The sequence below is a fragment of the Peromyscus eremicus genome, chromosome X (genome assembly GCF_949786415.1).
Source record: "Peromyscus eremicus chromosome X, PerEre_H2_v1, whole genome shotgun sequence".
NCBI lineage: Eukaryota > Metazoa > Chordata > Mammalia > Rodentia > Cricetidae > Peromyscus > Peromyscus eremicus.
The window spans coordinates 62,957,937-62,975,120 of NC_081439.1; the positions used below are offsets into that span (position 1 = coordinate 62,957,937).

The 17,184-nt window shown below is 38.6% G+C and overlaps 1 protein-coding gene across 1 annotated transcript in view; it reads left to right on the forward strand.

Moving 5' to 3' along the window:
• The first annotated feature begins 1,068 nt into the window (after nt 1–1,068).
• Sh3bgrl (SH3 domain binding glutamate rich protein like) overlaps nt 1,069–17,184 on the forward strand; it is an 84,734-nt gene continuing 68,618 nt past the window's right edge. The window contains exon 1 of the mRNA XM_059250398.1: nt 1,069–1,337. Within this exon, the coding sequence (XP_059106381.1) occupies nt 1,293–1,337 (45 nt within the window). The 5' untranslated portion in view covers nt 1,069–1,292. The remainder of the gene's footprint in view (nt 1,338–17,184) is intronic.

A 17,184-nucleotide genomic window follows, 5' to 3' on the forward strand; every position in this document is an offset into this window, starting at 1 on the left:
TTATGATTTTGACTTATAGTTATACAAATTTTCCTTGTCATGTGATCTGGGAAGTAAAATTAACAGTACCGTGATATTGATAATGAGGATGGTGGCTAGTTTATGCTAATTTACTGTACTTGGCAATTTGGTATTTTTGTTTTGTTTTTTGTTTTTCGAGAAAGGGTTTCCCTGTGTAGTTTTGGTGCCTGTCCTGGATCTCTCTGTGTAGACCAGGCTGGCCTCGAACTCACTCCGTCTCCCGAGCGCTGGGATTAAAGGCATGCGCCACCACCGCCTGGTGGCAATTTGTACAAAGTCTTTTGTTTGTTTGGGTTTGGTTTTGAATAGTCTCACCCTGTAGCATAGTTTAGCTTCTAGTTCTTGGCAGTCATGTCACATCTTCCAAGTGCAGAGATTACAGGTATGAGACACTAAGGGCACAAAGTTCTTTCCAAGTATTTTCAGATGATTTTTTTTCTCTTCAATTTTCTCCTTTCTTCTAGAGTTGTTGATTAATTTTTCTCTGCAATTTCCTCCTTCATTCTAGTGTTGTCGGCTATATCTCCTGCAAATTCCCACTAAAGGATTGTTTCCTATTTTAACAAAACCCAGACAAAAAGAAAACCTATTCTGCCCTTTCCGGTTTAGGGAAACTTGAAACTTCTCTCCAGCCCTCCTTCACGTCGCGCAGCATTTCAGAACACACTGAATTCCTGCAACCAACTAAGGTCAAAAAAAAAAAAAATCACTCACTTCATTACAGGCGTCTTAAAATACACAAGGCTTCGATAACATGGGTTTAAAAAAATTAAACCAGTGTCTGGATTCAACACAAAGCGGCTTTCAGCTATGTTATTTGCATACATTTCTGAGCAGGAAGTACCACGTAAAACTTCTGGTGTCCATGGGAAAGCGTGCTTTATTCTAACCGAGTGCAATTCAGGGATCCCATCCTCCCCGCCCCTTATTTTACTTCTCCCTCGCCCCCTTCCAGGAGAGGGAATAGTCAAAAAGAATTGTTTCAACAGATCTCGCGGTGCTGCTCGAGATCCTGTGTTTTAAAAAAACAATTTAGAAATGATGCAAATGAGCCTGAGCCTTCCGGGGTTTGGGGCTGGGACTGCAGTGCTGGAAGCTCATTGAAAGCAGCCACTGGTGGAGGCGGGGCTCCGGCCAGTTTCCCTTCCACCTTCCCCCACCCTCTTCTTCCAACCTCTGTTTGGCCCCTTGCTGTGTTCCAGTCGTTGCTGCAGCTGTTTCTCAGCCCTTTTCAAGACTCCAGCGACCGACCACAAGCTCTTGTTTCCAGGATGGTGATCCGTGTATACATTGCATCTTCTTCTGGCTCTACGGCGGTAAGGAGACTGGGAGCCCACCTTTGTTGTCTTCCAACACACTAGTCCTCCTCTGTCCCAGAACCGTTAAATTGTACAAGTTACACTGGAAGCTTCTCCTTAGAAGACGCAAGCATCGCCCACTACGCCCCCCTTCTTTCCTTTCTTCCTTTGTTGCGTCGATTTCATTTTTTCGTGGAGTTAGCTTTGTTTGCCTTGAGACATTAGTTCCATGTTTCCTTTAGGTAGATGAGAGGAGAGAACTGGTTTATGGATTTCAAGGTTAGGTGAAGTCAAGTAAAATAAAAAACAGTGGCTTTCAGGCTTCCAAGAGTGAGGCATTTAACAAATATGCTCTAAGTACCGAGTTCAGGCAAGTACTGCATTTCTGTAAAGGATGGGGGTACTGATGGGAAGGGAGTGGAAGACTCCTGAGATTATTGTGAAACCACTGTAATGGAGTTATTTTGAGAGCGTGTAGGCAGGGCATAGAACATTAAAAGAAAATAGGAGAAAGTCAAGAACAATGACACAAATGGTTTTTGTTTCTTCTTCTTCTTCTTCTTCTTCTTCTTCTTCTTCTTCTTCTTCTTCTTCTTCTTTACTCTCTCTCACTCTCTCTCCTCTCTTTCTTCTCTCTTCTCCTCCTTCCTTTTTTTGATGTGTGTGTGTGGATGTTTTTATTTAATGTAGTGTGAGACATGCCCCCCCCCCAATATTGGCTCTTATTTTGACCTTTTCTTTTCCTTCAAAAGATTTTCCTTCTAAAATCTACTGCTTTAAGACTGGGGAAAGAACATGTGACAACTGAGTTGCTGCCTCTTCATAGGATAGGATTTTCTTCCTTGACTCATTTGCTAGTTGTTAACTTAGAATAACAGTTTTTAGCATATCTGAGGAGGATTGGGTAAACTGAGGTGAAAGCTGAATGCATACTCATGCTAAATGAAAGAGCCTCTGTTCTTGCCACCCCAGGAGGTAAAAAAAAGGCCAGCCGTGGGAGAACAGATGTTTGGGCTCAGGAATTGGAATGTAGAAACCCCCTTCTCTAGCTTCCCAGTGCTGGAGATCCTGGGTTGCTGGGTTGTTTATATTTACATGGAAGAGGATCTGGACTAGAACTGAGGGCTACATGAAGTCACCAGAGCCTCGAACCTTGGACTTTGTCTCTTGCCAATGTGCGTGGGTGTGGACAGACTGTATTTTAAAATATAAGAAAACGTACTCCTGGAGTTATTGGACATTTTGTTTGAAAAAGTAGAACTGTTTATTATTTCCTCTTGGCCTCCATACGTAACATTCGGACATTTCAAAGTTATGTTACATGGGTTACTGAATGTTAACCTACTGCAATAACCGCATTTTCAAAACCCAGCTAATGCTTTAACCCTTATTTTGAACCTCTCAAGAATGCAGGGGTTTTTTTTTTTTTGAGTTTGATGGCATGCAGTTTCAACACTGCTGTTTGTTTTTTGCTTTCTTTTTCTTCCAGAAGTAAACTCAAGGAGAAACTGTTTTAAGAATTTCATCAAGTAATAGAGTTACACCCCCTCTTTCTTTGTTAAGACTTAAATTTCTAAGTGTCCTAGAAGGGATTCAGACTTTTATTAGATTCTTTACACGACAGATATTTATGGTATTTGTGTTTAGTTTCTACTGTTTTTTTTTTTTGTGGATAAAGATAAGTAAGAATTTGTCCACTGTTGGCCGGGTGGTGGTGGTGGTGGTGGTGGTGGCGGCGGCGGCGGCGGCGGCGGCGGCGGCGGCGGCGGCGGCGGCGGCGGCGGCGGCGGCGGCGCACGCCTTTAATCCCAGCACTTGGGAGGCAGAGCCAGGCGGATCTCTGTGAGTTTGAGACCAGCCTGGGCTACCAAGTGAGTCCCAGGAAAGGCGCAAAGCTACACAGAGAAACCCTGTCTCAAAAAAAACAAACAAACAACAAAAAAAAAGAATTTGTCCACTGTTGCACTAATTCCATTTTTATGAAAATGTCAAAATTTTCTACTTCATAGTGCCAAAATAAATGATTGCTTCATTATAATCTTGCAATTTTTAAAATAATTCTAAAATTGTACAAAGAGAGTATCTTTAAGGAGAACTACTTTACGTGAATGGGGTGGTGGCTATTTATTTGAGAAAGGAAATTTCAGTTTACCGTACCAAAATTTTCCTTTAAGATAGCAAAATCATTGTCCTTCTAACAAATGATTGATGAATTTGGAGGCAAATGATCTGATGGAGTCTAAAAAAAATTGAAAAGATACATTTCTGTAAGTTATGTGTCTGATGAGTATTTAAGTTTCTTGATTTTGGATTGACAACATGTATTGATGTTTTGCCTGCATATGTGTATACTATGTTCATGCCTGATGCTCATGGAGACCACAAGAGGATGTTGGATCCCATGGAACTGGAGTTACAAATATTTTTTCAGCCACCATGTGGGTGCTGGGAACTGAACCCAGGTCCTCTGCAAGAGCAACAAGTGCTTTTGGCCACGGAGCCAGCTCTCCAGCCTGTTTTTGTATTTGAAAAGATACATTTGAACCTGTTTTCATGTTTTTCCTGAATATTATAAAAATCAGCAATATTATGTGGTTAATTGTTCTGCTAGTGATCTAGAACAACAATAATGAGCAATGTTATAGCCCAAGACTTCCTGTATTTCTCAGCTTTATTGAAAAAACAAATTGTAAAATGTGTACTCATCTCTGCCCCAATACACAGGAGTAGCACTTGCTTCTCAAGGTTAGAAATAAAATCAAATGTGCTAGACTTTGCAGTGGATTCTTTTTTTGTTTCTTTGTTTTTGGAACAGGGTTTCTCTGTGTACCCCTGGCTGTCCTGGAACTCACTCTGTAGATCAGGCTGACCTCGAACTCAGAGCTCCGCCTTCCTCTGCCTCCCAAGTGCTGAGATTAAAGATGTGTGCCACTACCACCTGGCTGCAGTGGACTCTTGATTGTAACTACAAAAAGGATAGCTGATGGGAATCTTAAGTTGTCTTAGGCACTACCTTTCATTTTCTTGATAATAATTTCATCATTATGTTTCTTTCAGAGATGGAAATGCAGATATGGAGAGTTAAGCAACTTCTCCAGTGTCACACAGCTACTAAGCCACAGAGTTTTAATGCAGTGAAAGCTGCTTATATTTAAACTCGTGTGTAGAAAAATACATGCTGGCAATAATTCAAAGCAGTTAGTAGGCATGAAGACATAAATTTTAACATGACCTTAGATGTTAGGAGAATGAGTAAGTCCTACAGGTTGAGAAGAACTGCCTGGGCATGTCCATATGTGGGAATAGCAAAATGGGGAGCTAGGTTAGAGGAGGGATGCTGTGTCTATAAGGGAATGTAAGTAAGTGGGGTATGTGGCTTATTCATTTAAGGCTAGGGAAGTAGAGAAGACACAGGTACATTTGGGAAAGCCTAACCTGATGTTTTTTAGGTGAAGCTGTGACAATTCAGGCCTTAATTTTGTTTTTCTTGGTGGAACCATCTAGCAAGGATGTAGTTTCCAGTTGTCAACAGAAAGGGAATTCCGCATGTTCATATTTTATTTCTTAACACTTCCTAATTGAGCTTAACATCTGTTCTTAATTTTTTTTTTGAGACAGGGACTCATCTCATAGCCCAGGTAGGACTCAAACTCGTGATCCTCCTACCTCAGCTGCCCAAGTGCCAGGACTACTGTAGGTTTGTGCCACCACATCTGGCTTTGTACTCCCTCATTTGTTTAGAATTGTGCCTGCCCATTATTGCTATGATGTCATGTAGTAGCATATGTATATATGTAAAGTACATATATACTTCATATACTGTATGTAGTATAGCAATTTAGATCGCAATGCCTCTTAAATTTATATTTAGAAGAAAATGGTAGATTGAACCCTTTGTCAACATAACAATAAATTTCAGTTAAACTTTTAACAAAAAACAACATTGACCTCTTGTTGAAATTGTTAGAATGATGATAGAAAGGTTTAGTTGGCTTAGGAGAATTTTCCACTTAACCCTTTCTCCAGGATCCTTACTTGGATTGCATTTTATGTCTTCTATGCATTCTGTGTGTGTTGGTGCAGACACTTGAAGGTTATGGTATGTAGTTGGTTTCTGAGGATTTCATTAGGGGATGGCGTATGCAATGATTACTCTCTCTGTTTCTCGTATAGCTACTAAAATGAAGCTAGTTTTATGGTGGTACTTACAATTAATAAAAGCAAGTGAACACTCCTGATCACCAAATCACGACTCACTAGTCATTTTTCTTCATTTACAATAGGTATGTAGAGCCCCAAGCCACTGATCTTTGTCATGTGGTTCTTAAGTAATTTTATCTTGCTCTTCTACCTTTGTATGTATAAATTGAACGTTGACTTGAAATATGCTTTGGTGCTGTCAAGCTCTGTTGGAGTGGTATTTATTTCAAGTTATTCATAAACTAATTAGAAGGTCAAAATCAGAACCCATCAAATGAATAGGAATACTTTTAGGAAACTCCAAGCAGTGAAGAATCGTGACTTTCAAGTTCAAATGCAAAGGCTGAATGAAGATTAGTACCTTCAATCTGGTACCTAGGACTTGAAAGCTGATATCCCTGTAACAGTAGTAAAGCTGTGGGAATCATTTGGCCCAGCTTAAAATGTAGCATAAATATTTTCTGTCCAAGTACTAATCAGGTCCCATGCTGCTTAGCTTCTGAGATCAGATGAGAGTGGATGCATTCAGGGTTGTCTGGCTGTAGACAGGAAACGTAGCAATGGTCGTGGCCCTTGTGCATTCGAAAGTCTCACAGTTATTCTATGGCAGAATGTATTATGAAAGTTAAGTAAGAGTCATGACCTCACAGATGAAAAGGATAACGTGAATTTATCTTTAGCATAAAGACTTGTTATTCTGTTGAGGAAGAATAATAACCTTAAGGTCAATCCTCCTCTTAGCGTGGCCTATGTTAAAGTCTAGACACAGTCAGGCTGAGTGTTCTAATTCTTTGTGGCTAGTCTCAGGTGGTTTTTTTTTTTTTTTTTTTTTTTGGTTTTTTGAGACAGGGTTTCTCTGTGTAGCTTTGTGCCTTTCCTGGAACTCGCTTTGGAGACCAGGCTGGCCTCGAACTCACCGAGATCTGCCTGCCTCTGCCTCCTGAGTGCTGGGATTAAAGGCGTGTGCCACCACTGCCCGGCCTCAGGTGTCTTTTTCTAAAATATGTATTGCACAATTAACTATGTATCTTTAAAATACATATTTTTCAAGAAGTTCATATATGCCTGCAATGTATCTTGATCATATTAGTTTCCTCCCATTCCATCCCTTAGTTCCTTCTAGATCTCACTCCCAACCCCTCCCAACTTCTTGTCCTCTTTTATATACATATGACCTGTCAAGTACAGTTTGCATTGCTTTTATGTGAATGGGTATTCGGTGTGGGCCACCCATTGCAACATGGTAAACCTACTGGCGACCACACCTTTAAAGGAAATTGACTCCCCCTCTGCTGGCAGCCACCAACTGTCAGTAGCTCCTCAGGTAGGGGGAGGGGGCTCATGAGCTCCTCTCTCGTCCGTGTTAGAATGTTGTTTGGCTTGATCTTGTGCAGGCAACCACAGCTGCTGACAACTATGTGTCTTTATAGAATACGTTTTGCTTTAACAAAATTGTCAAGGGTTAATGTCATACTGTGTTTTATTGGTAAAAGTAAATAGCTTAGAGGGGATCTGTGAGTGACATTTGACAATCTGTTGGCCTTCAATTCTACCTTGCTACCTACCTAGAGACCTTTTAAAATTACAACTTAATTGCTTCCTCCAATCTAGACCAAGACGAAACAAGCATACTTTTAGACAAAAAGGTCAGCTCTTTTATGACGACTGATTTTGTTAGTATGGGAGACAAAGGTGACATTTAACACTTGGCCAGCCCAGAAGAGGTTTAAACAAAGGAATTATTTCCTAGCCCAATGCATGGATGGATGTTTAAAGGGTCAGACTTGGAGAACATAATACAAATTCAAATAAATGTTTAAAAATACCCAGCAAATTCAGATTCTGTGTATTTAAAGTGTTCAGCACTGTTGGACTTTTGTTGTCCTTGTACTACCTTTTTTTGTTAGCACGGCTGTTGAAGATTTGGCTACAGTAATAGTAAAAACTGGCATGTGTTCTTTATGCATCACACATACCAGGCACTGTGCCTAGTGCTTTCCATACATTATCACATTTAATTTAACTCTTAAAGTAACTGTGAAGTGCTATAATTAGACCCATTTATGTGTTTGAAAAGACTCTCACTGAGATTCAAAAGAAATATTAGTTATATATTGATCAAGACCAGAAAGCTAGAAATGGCAGAGCTGGGATTCGAATGAATACAGGACGTTGCCTTCAGGGCTCTCAGCATGGCTATCTATATATCCTCCAAGTGTAGATACTACATAGACATTTTGATTTATGATTAGAAGTATAATTACCTTCGAGGCCAGCCTCGTCTACAGAGTGAAATCCAGGGCTACACAGGATAAATCCTGTCTCAAAAAACAAACCAACCATTTAAGTGGGGAGTGTGGCTATCTCAGTGGGTAAAAGTGGTAATGCAGTCTGTGCTGGCGACCTGAGTTTCATTCGTAGCATTTCCTCCCACACAGGTGGAAGGAGAAAACCAACTCCCGATAGTTGTCCTCCAAACACTCACTGTGAGGTGCCTGCATTTATACAGACATATCATATACATATCATATACATGCCCTTGTGCACATACAATAAAAAATACTTAGAAGGTCATCTTACTAGGTAAATGTGTTCTCATCTACCACCCGTCCTGGAGAATGAGGTGGGAAGGAGACAGGTGACTAAGAGGGAGGCCAGCAGTTGCATTTTCTTTTACAACTTAATATGCATGCCTGCATACACACATAGGCCTTACCAGGGTTTTACTTTTAAATAGTCTTTACCCCTTTTCGTAGGGGCTTGTGCTGCACATTGAACTCCTATGACTTTGATTCTCATTTTTAAAACTATCTTTTTGCTTAGCATGGCTGTGCAAACTGATAATCATAGCACTCTGGAAGTTTGAGGTACAAGTATAGTAAGTTTGAGGCCACAGACTAGCCTCCATGGTCAGACCCCGTGACAAGAAAAAAGAAAAGAAAAGGAAAAAGGATAAAAGAAAACTAAAGAAAACAAAACACACCCACCCAACTCCCAAACACAGGAACCAGCACAAAAACATGTATTTTGTGGCTGTACATACTAGCATGGTAAAAAAAGAAAGGTAGGTTTTTATGGGTCTGTGACTAAATTGGAAAGCAGTACTGCTATGATTTATAAACTCTGGCTTTGGATTCTCGTCTTTGAATTATATTCTTTGGTTTAGCTTTTCTGGAAATAAGAACCTATCACAGAATTGGGCTGGAGCCAAACATTTATGCTTGGGAGATTTCCAACAGTGAGTCAAGACTAATTAAACGTCGCTTTTGAAGCGCCAGACAATATTCACCTCAGGTAACAACTACTACATGAGACGAGTTGGCCTGTTCATTTCACCATCACTTCTCACCCGGTTGCTTCATCTCAAGTGTGACATGTTTCTTATTGTTAAAATTGCAACAGTTTGTATTTAATCGAGTTGTATGGCTTGGGAAACCATTGTCTCCGGTATAACATTTGAAAGTTGATTTAGAAGGAAGACGTGGGTAGGTAGTTATTTGTTGTTCAAAAGAATGGTAAACTACCTTGCTTTAATTTCTAGTGCAGTTAGTCAGCTTTAGTTGAGAGTACTATGAAAAAAGAGTCATGGTCCAGCTCGGTGGTGGGATGCTGACCTGTATGGGTGAAATATTGGGTTCGATCCCCAGCACTAAAAAAAAGTCTAGAAACTAATTTTAAGAGCTGTCTTGCTGCCTTTCATGGACTTCTTAAATATACCTGCCATAGCAGCAACAACTTTACATGCAACTTGTCATTTAATTCTGTAACAACTAAGTGAAACCAGTATTAAAATCTCTTTTTCTTTTTTGAGATAGGGTTTCACAATGTGGCTTACTACGGGCCTATAATTTGACTTTTTCTATCTTTAGCACCCTTATTGCAGAGATGACAGTCCTGTCCCACACCAGAGTCTAGTATCCACCTTTTTATTTGAGGTCACTGTGTATCTCTAACTGTCCTGGAATTCACTATAAAACAGAGCTGGCCTTGAATTCACAGAGATCCATCTGCCTCTGTCTTTCATATGCTAGGATTAATGGAATGCACCATGATGCCTGGCCCTCAACCTTAAGAAGCAAAATCAGGCAAAAACAACTAGCAAGGCCACAGAACTAGGAAACCACTTCCTAGATTTGTCTGATCTGAAGCCAGTGGATTTAACCTATATGCTAATCTACCTACAGATTTGATATTTAATATTACTCACTATGTTTCTGAACTTATAAGTCACTACAATATTTCCTTTCTGCTAATCTTGGAAGAATCATGAAAATATTTCATAACTAATTGGCTTACAACAGTATCAGGGACAAATAATTCTAAGGGTCTCTTATGTCAAGTAGAGAACTTAGAATTCTTCAGAGCAGGAAAACAAAGTAATGATCTCTCAAGACTGATCTTCATCAGTTAGAATAAAAAATACATTTTTTAGGTCAATTTAATAAAATCACCTTGTGTAAACTATCATAACAACAACAAGATAAAACAAATTGATTTTAGAATGGATTTTATATTATTGTTTATTTGACATCAGTAGGCCACTACACCTTTCTCTGACGGTTATCCTCACAGCCTGAATATGGGTAATGTAAAATGAAGGGTACCATGGAAGACAGCTTCTCTAAGTGTTATAAGGAATTCATTACTGAAAACTACTGAATCTGATCTCATTATTTCAGAAACTTATATATAACTGGCCTATTTGTGTTAACTAAAATTTTTGAATTTTCTAAAACAGGTAGTTGTCATGAAGCTTTCCTAGTGAGTGTCTACTGAAAAATGAAGAGTAAAGAGATTCAAATGAAAATTTCTAAGCAATTATGAGGGAAGCAAGTTTCTGGTGGCTGGGGAGGAGAGTTGCTGCTGCTGGTGTGAGTTTACGGAATCATTAACACTTGCTAAGTTTTAAAGGGAGTAAGTAAACAGCGTGACAAGACCCAGAATAAGGCCAAATACTTTGGAATTTATGGGTCATTATTTTTAAAAGGTTGTTGAAAGACATATATGAAAAGAATATGAAACAACTGTAATAAAATATCTAGTTATTATCTAGACAGATAAGGAATTTGATCTAATTCTGAAGCTGAAATTGAAAAATGGATTTTATTTAGTATTTTTTGTAAATACTGTTAATATTCATTTTTTACTGTTTTATATTTTATTACACTGTTATATGATTATATTATATGGCGAGTTTATATTTATTGTTAGATAGTACATTATACTGTTATATGTTTATATTATGTGGGGAGTTTAAGAGAAGATTGTGTATCACATTGAGAATTTAATGTGATGCTACCAGAAAAATGTGAACATCAAACTTCATACCCCAAGGGATCCTAACATTATCCCAATGCCAGAGACTCCAGGTGAAAGGCGTGCCCTGCCAGCCACATAGCGTGCATCTACTTTAAAGTCAGTGTTTCTACTTTTTGTGAAAACCAGAAGTAACACAAGCTTGCCTAAATAAATTATGCCTAGATGTTCAAGTAGATTTACTACAAATCTATATATAATGCATTTGGAAAATCATTCATTTACAGAGGTTGATGTTTCCCTTGGTTGGGCATGATGTCTTAAGAGTTTTGCTTTAAGATTAATTAAAGCAAAATCGTTCATGACCATACTACTTACAGTATAGAGAAAATATCTAAAGAGCAACTATTGGCAAAAATGAGATACTATATCATGTAAAAGCACAACCTAAGAGATTCATGAGAAATAAGCAAAATTGGCCTCCTTGGATTCTTCAAACATGGATTAGTCTGAAAACAATTAGAAGTAAAAGTTCTTAGATGATCTCTTAATATGTGAAGTAACTGGAACTGATCCACACTTGAAGAAAGGATCACTATTTTATTTATTTATTTCTTTTTATTTTATGTGTATGTGTGTGTTTTGCCTGCATGTATGTCTGTGTAGCACATGCATGCAGGGCCCACAGAGACCAGAAGAGGACATTAGATCCTCTGGAACTGGGGTTACACATGGTTGTGAGTCGTTGGGTGCTGGAAACCAAAATGGGTCCTCTGTAAGAGCAAAAAGCACTTGGTTTTTCGAGACAGAGTTTCTCTGTGTAGCTTTGGAGCTTGTCCTAGAACTCACTCTGTAGACAAGGCTGGCTTCGAACTTACAGAGATCCGCCTGCTTCTGCCTCCCTAGTGCTAGGACTAAAGACATGCACTGCTGCCGCCACCACCCGGCTGCAAAATGCACTCTTAACCACTGAGCCATCTCTCCATCAACAGGGACTAACATTTGATGTCACAAGATTTCTTCAAAATATTTGAATTTGGAATGCTAGGGGTTTTTTTGTTTGTTTTTGTTCTATGACAGAGTCAACTGAAGGTGCCCCCCCCCCTTCCTAGGTAACTGAGACTGATGGTGACCTTGAACCAATGATAATTGAAGGTGCTCAGATTACAGTGTATGCACCACCATGAATGGCTTGTATGTGTGAGTCATTTTATGTGAAAGCATATGATAAAAAAGAAAAGGCAGGTGGTGTATTATATATATGATAACTTTAAATGTGTTTTTCTAAAAATTTCCTCAAGCTGTAGAAATTCCTTCTGTCATAACTGTTTCAAACCATAGACGGAAGATTTCTGTATCTAAGAGAACAGATTTTGAGGCTAGGTCAGTATATTTATTTCTTAGATTTTTTTCTATTGATGTCCTGTTGAGTGTTAGGAGTAGTTGGTAGGGTCCTACTTTAGAACTATTATAAAATGCAGCAGAGGCATGAATAATAATTTATTTACTTTCTCTACTTCTTACTACACAGAATATAATTAGAATGGAGTAGGATTCTAAATATTTGCTGATGCATCAGTAGAGGGCATGTTGTAGTTCAAATGCAATAGGCTACCAATTGGACATTTGTGGTCAGTATTCAGAAATGCATGGTTAGAGTTGGGCCAAGATGGTGGCTAGAAAGTTAAAAACGTTGGAGTCATTCACATGGTGTTATTTGAAACTATTGGAATGATGGAACTAAGAGGAAGGAATTACAAAATGAGATGAGGCTAGACCCTTGCTGAAAATTTACACATAGGAGGCAGTGAAGGGAACAGAAAAAAGAGGGACATTCATTAAGGAAGATGAGCGAGGTCTAGAATGGAAGCTAGGATAGAGGCAGGTGTTCAGGGAGCTTAAGCATTGTTTGGTAGTGCCATACAGGAATTAGGAAAATTTATAAAATGCCATTGATTGAATTTAAAAGCAGGAAATTATTAGTGATCTTGGACATCGTAGTTTCAGTGCTACGCTGAAAGCAATAACCTGCTTGGAAGGGATAAGGAATAGAGTACACAAACAAGAAGAGATAGATACATATTGTCTAGTTTTTCTCTAGTGTGGTAAAAGGAAAGGCTAGCCTAAGCTAGATAGCGAGTAACATATCAGCTAGGGCTATACAATGGGACCCTTTCTCAAGTAATAACAACAATAATAAATAATTATCCTTACTGATTTAAGTTTCCTATAAAGTATGTATTGACCATGAAGAGAGTTCTTTTATTTTTACTGGCCAGATCTGAATTGCTTTTGTAAGAGCATAAACAGGAAAGTCACAGCTCTTACATAAAGCATGAATGGCTGGACAATTGCCACTACCCTTACTTGCCAAACCAATTAAAAAAATTGGCTCTTTAGAAAATAATAGTTTGCTGGCAGTGCTTCCCTAGTATGTGTAAGGGCCTGGACTTGATCCCAAGCCCTGGAAATCAAAATAAATACATAAATACTTGTGTATGCATGTGTTTGACACTTGAAATTATTTTTGGGAGATGGATTATTTTAGTCCTAAGAAAGTGCCACTAATGTAATGTTTCTTTCAGTTGAATTGTTTATACTTGGCCAGTTTTATTCCTAATGTTACTGGAGTCCACCAAAGGCTGCAGGTTGGTAGATCAGTAAACAGATGTTTCTGTAACCCTAAGATCTGTAGGCTGACTTGGACTCTTGTGAACGAAATTCAAAGAAGATAAGGAGATTAATGCCATTCTTTGGGAGTCCATATAAACAAAATTGTTGCAGTCTAGATTTTAGCGTTTATAGAGCCTTGGCTCTCTACTTCTACATATACCTAACTTGATAGCATGTGGATATCTGTGAAACCATATAAAAACTGAAAGACTAGAATAAAGAACCTTCTTAAAGAGTGGACATTTTGAATAGATTTAGCTAGGCCAGGTTTTGCCAATTCACGGTCTATGATTTGTGCTGTGGATTTTTTTCCTTTCATGCTCTAATTCACACGTTCATTAAGAAAGCATTTATGCCAGTCACTGGAGTATATTATGTACCTTAGTTCTCAAGGACAAGAAAGAACCTGGAACAAATGTCTCTCACACCTTTATGTGGTTCAGAAGGAGAAACTATGGGGATGTCCTTTTAGAGGACTAAGTTATGTGGTCTGTAAATAAGGAGAATACATGAGATTTTCATAGGCTGACATACTTTTGGGCCATCTCTGCTGATATAAACTCTCACAGGATTCAGTGTCTTCAACAGATGTTCAGATACATTTTTGGTCTACTTTCCAGTCATATCTTCTTGAATAGTTATTCTAAAAATGGTAATAATTTAGTATTTCAGTTGAACTTTTGCCCTGTTTTCTTGCCATTTCCTTGGAAGGGTGTGGGAATTAGACCCTAAGTACAATATACTATTTCAGTTTTTTCTGGAGTTGAACATGCAGCAGAGGCGTGGTAAGGTCAGTTCTGATTAAGGTCAAAGGCAGCTATGATGATAAGCTGAAAGACTTGCAGGTTTTCTGCCCCAACTATTTCTCTCAGTTGTTTTGGAATTGCAGGGGAAATACTAAAGCATTCTTTTACTATATGATAAATCCTATCCAGGCTTATCTAGATTCCCTTCACCTCAGGAACAACCTGGCTGGGACATTTTGTATAAATAATTATGCCTTAGAAAAACTTGAGCTGCATCCATTAAGTACTTAAAAAAGCCTAGCTACCCTAGCTTAGTCTCATCCTGCCCACTCTCCCTGGCTCTTTCCTTTGCTTTTCTAAAGCTTACAGGATTCCCAAGTATTTGGCGGAGGTTTAGTTCAGGTTTTGCACACAGTTTGCTTTTGCTTCATTATTTATATCACTGCTAAATTGGATAAGAGTTGTATTAGCCTGTGCTAGAATTTCCTACATAGGGGCTATTCTGTATGTTGGCCTTTGGCCAACTATATGACAAAAATGCTAAATGCTGAAATAATTAGTATTTTTCTTAAGTTTCCACCAAATAATTGCATAAGTAGATAATTTCCCCTGTCCTCAACATATTTCTAGCTAAGCTCAATACAGTGATTCAACTCAGAAAAAATTAATGCATTCTCCCTGGGAGCTAATAAGCATCTGAATCCATTTATTCTGGTGGATAGGTTTTTCTCTTCAAACCATGGTTGCTCCTTTTCACATAGTATTTTTGAATGTAAGATTTTTTTTGGTAATTGTACTGCTCTTGGTAGACTAAAGCAGTGTTATGTAGGTAGAAGCATCACTGATTGAAAGCAATTTGTCTTTTATACTCACTCATTTGTTATTAAGACTCCTTGACCATATCACAGAATGCTTTGTGTCTACTGGATAAAAATCAGCTTTTATTTGCTTCTGTTTTTATGACCATCAAATTGAAAGCAAAATATTAGAATCATCTATCTAGGTGAGGTCATAGAAGGTCATCCAACTCATCCACATACAGACTTCTTGGGAGCTGGCCCAGAAAGATTATAATCAATTTTCTCTTAGTAAACATCCACTCTCCTGTGGTAGTACACTGGCGTGTACTTACTACTCTGTGTTCCTTCTTTCTTTAGACTCTAGGGGTATGACATGGAAATCTGGGTGACCAGTCGACAATAGTGTACCCTTTCTTTTGCAGGAGAGAGATCAGATTCTTGAAATCAAATATACAGGAAGTAAAGAACTGTAGTATATATATACACATTAACCTGCTATCAGTTGTGCATATATTTCCCAAGTATCCACTAAACTAACACGCAAAGCCTTTTAAAAAAGTTTTTGGAAAGAGCCTGTAACTTGTATTTTGAGAAAGTTAAAAACAACTCTCACGATTTTTTTGTTTCTTCCTTCTGTTCTTCTTTTTCCAGGAAGCATTCTGTGTATTGCCCATGCCTGTCAATTGGTACATTATAATATCATAGCATAAAATGATATTACCACTACCACGTGATGCTTATTTTATGAGGCTTGCAACTTACTAGATTTAAATAAATTTCAAGATAGATATTTTAAACATTTTAAATTTGTAGGTCCCTAAGGCTCAAGTATTGGGCATAGTTGAATGGCATGCTAATGAAGAAAATTACAGGGCAGGACTAATTCAAAACCTAGTGCAATGCCTTTCAAATGTTCCATTGTTAGAAAAAGAGCAGTTGCAAGTTTTTGAACTAAACTGCCTCTGTTGTAGAGAAAAATACCTGCCTTAAGACTCTGAACTCCAGGTGGCGACTTTTTAGGTAGGTAAATGATAATTCCTTAGCCGTCTTTCCTATCATGGGTTCCTACTCAACTAGGGAGCCCTCAATTGACACTGGGAAAGAAAGAAGCTTAGAGAAGTGCTTTCGCCCCTGGAATGCCCATTCCTTGTGAAAATCAGAGACCTTAACCTTGCATCCTGGGGAATGCTAGAATTGTTTTTTTAAACATGAATAATAGTGACTACTTAGAATTTTGTCGAAAGAAGGAAACTTTCCACCAGCGCCCCCAATAATTTGGTTAAAATTGTTAGCTGAAGAAAATGTCTTTCCTCTTTCTATATATAAATTATAATTTTGCCTGTGTTTTTAGACATTCTAGATATGGTTCACAAGAATTTCAGTTGTTTTGTTTGGAAATACTAATATTAGCATAGAAGAGAGGCCTGCTATTCGTTTTCCAATGTAAATGAGTTAGTCTCTTGAGGGAAGAAATAGTCTTAACCAACTCCCTCCCTCCCTCCTTCCTTCCCTCCCTCCTTCTCTTTCTATCTTCCCCTTCTTCCTTCTTCCTTCATTTCCAGCCCTCTTCACTTTTCTGACTCTTGCTCTGTTTTTGCCCCTCTGGTCTTGAAAGAACACATAGTGTATGCGGCCCCAGTGGCAATCCTAGGGACAGGGGCAGGGGGAGGAGAGCTGGAGGAAGTTTGAAGCCAGCCTAGTTTACATAGAGCTGAGGACTCCACAGTCTCTTATTCTCTGCACATTGATTTGTGGTGGGTCTCTATATTAATTGCCATGTACTGTAAGAAGAAGTTTCTCTGGTGAGGGTTGAGAGGTATACTAATTTATGGGTAGAAGGATAAGAATTAGGCGGCAGTATATGGCTATGGACATTATCAGAATACTGGTGTTACAGAGCATGGCTTTTTAAACTTTTCCAGTTACTATCCTTTCTTTCCCGAGGAATTTGAATGTGACCCCAGGTATAGAAATCAAGCATTGAGGCTAAGGGCAGTACTCATTACACCTCAGTCCACTGCCTTCTGCAGTGTACTCAGTAGAATTGTTTCCTGTCTTAAAAGGTCAAATATTTCCTCATAACAATTCATAAATTTGTCATAGAACAATTTTTGGTATATATGTATAATGTTACCATTCATTAAAGATGAAAACAAATTTGCATGGAAGGAAAGAAGATGTGCTTGTTTA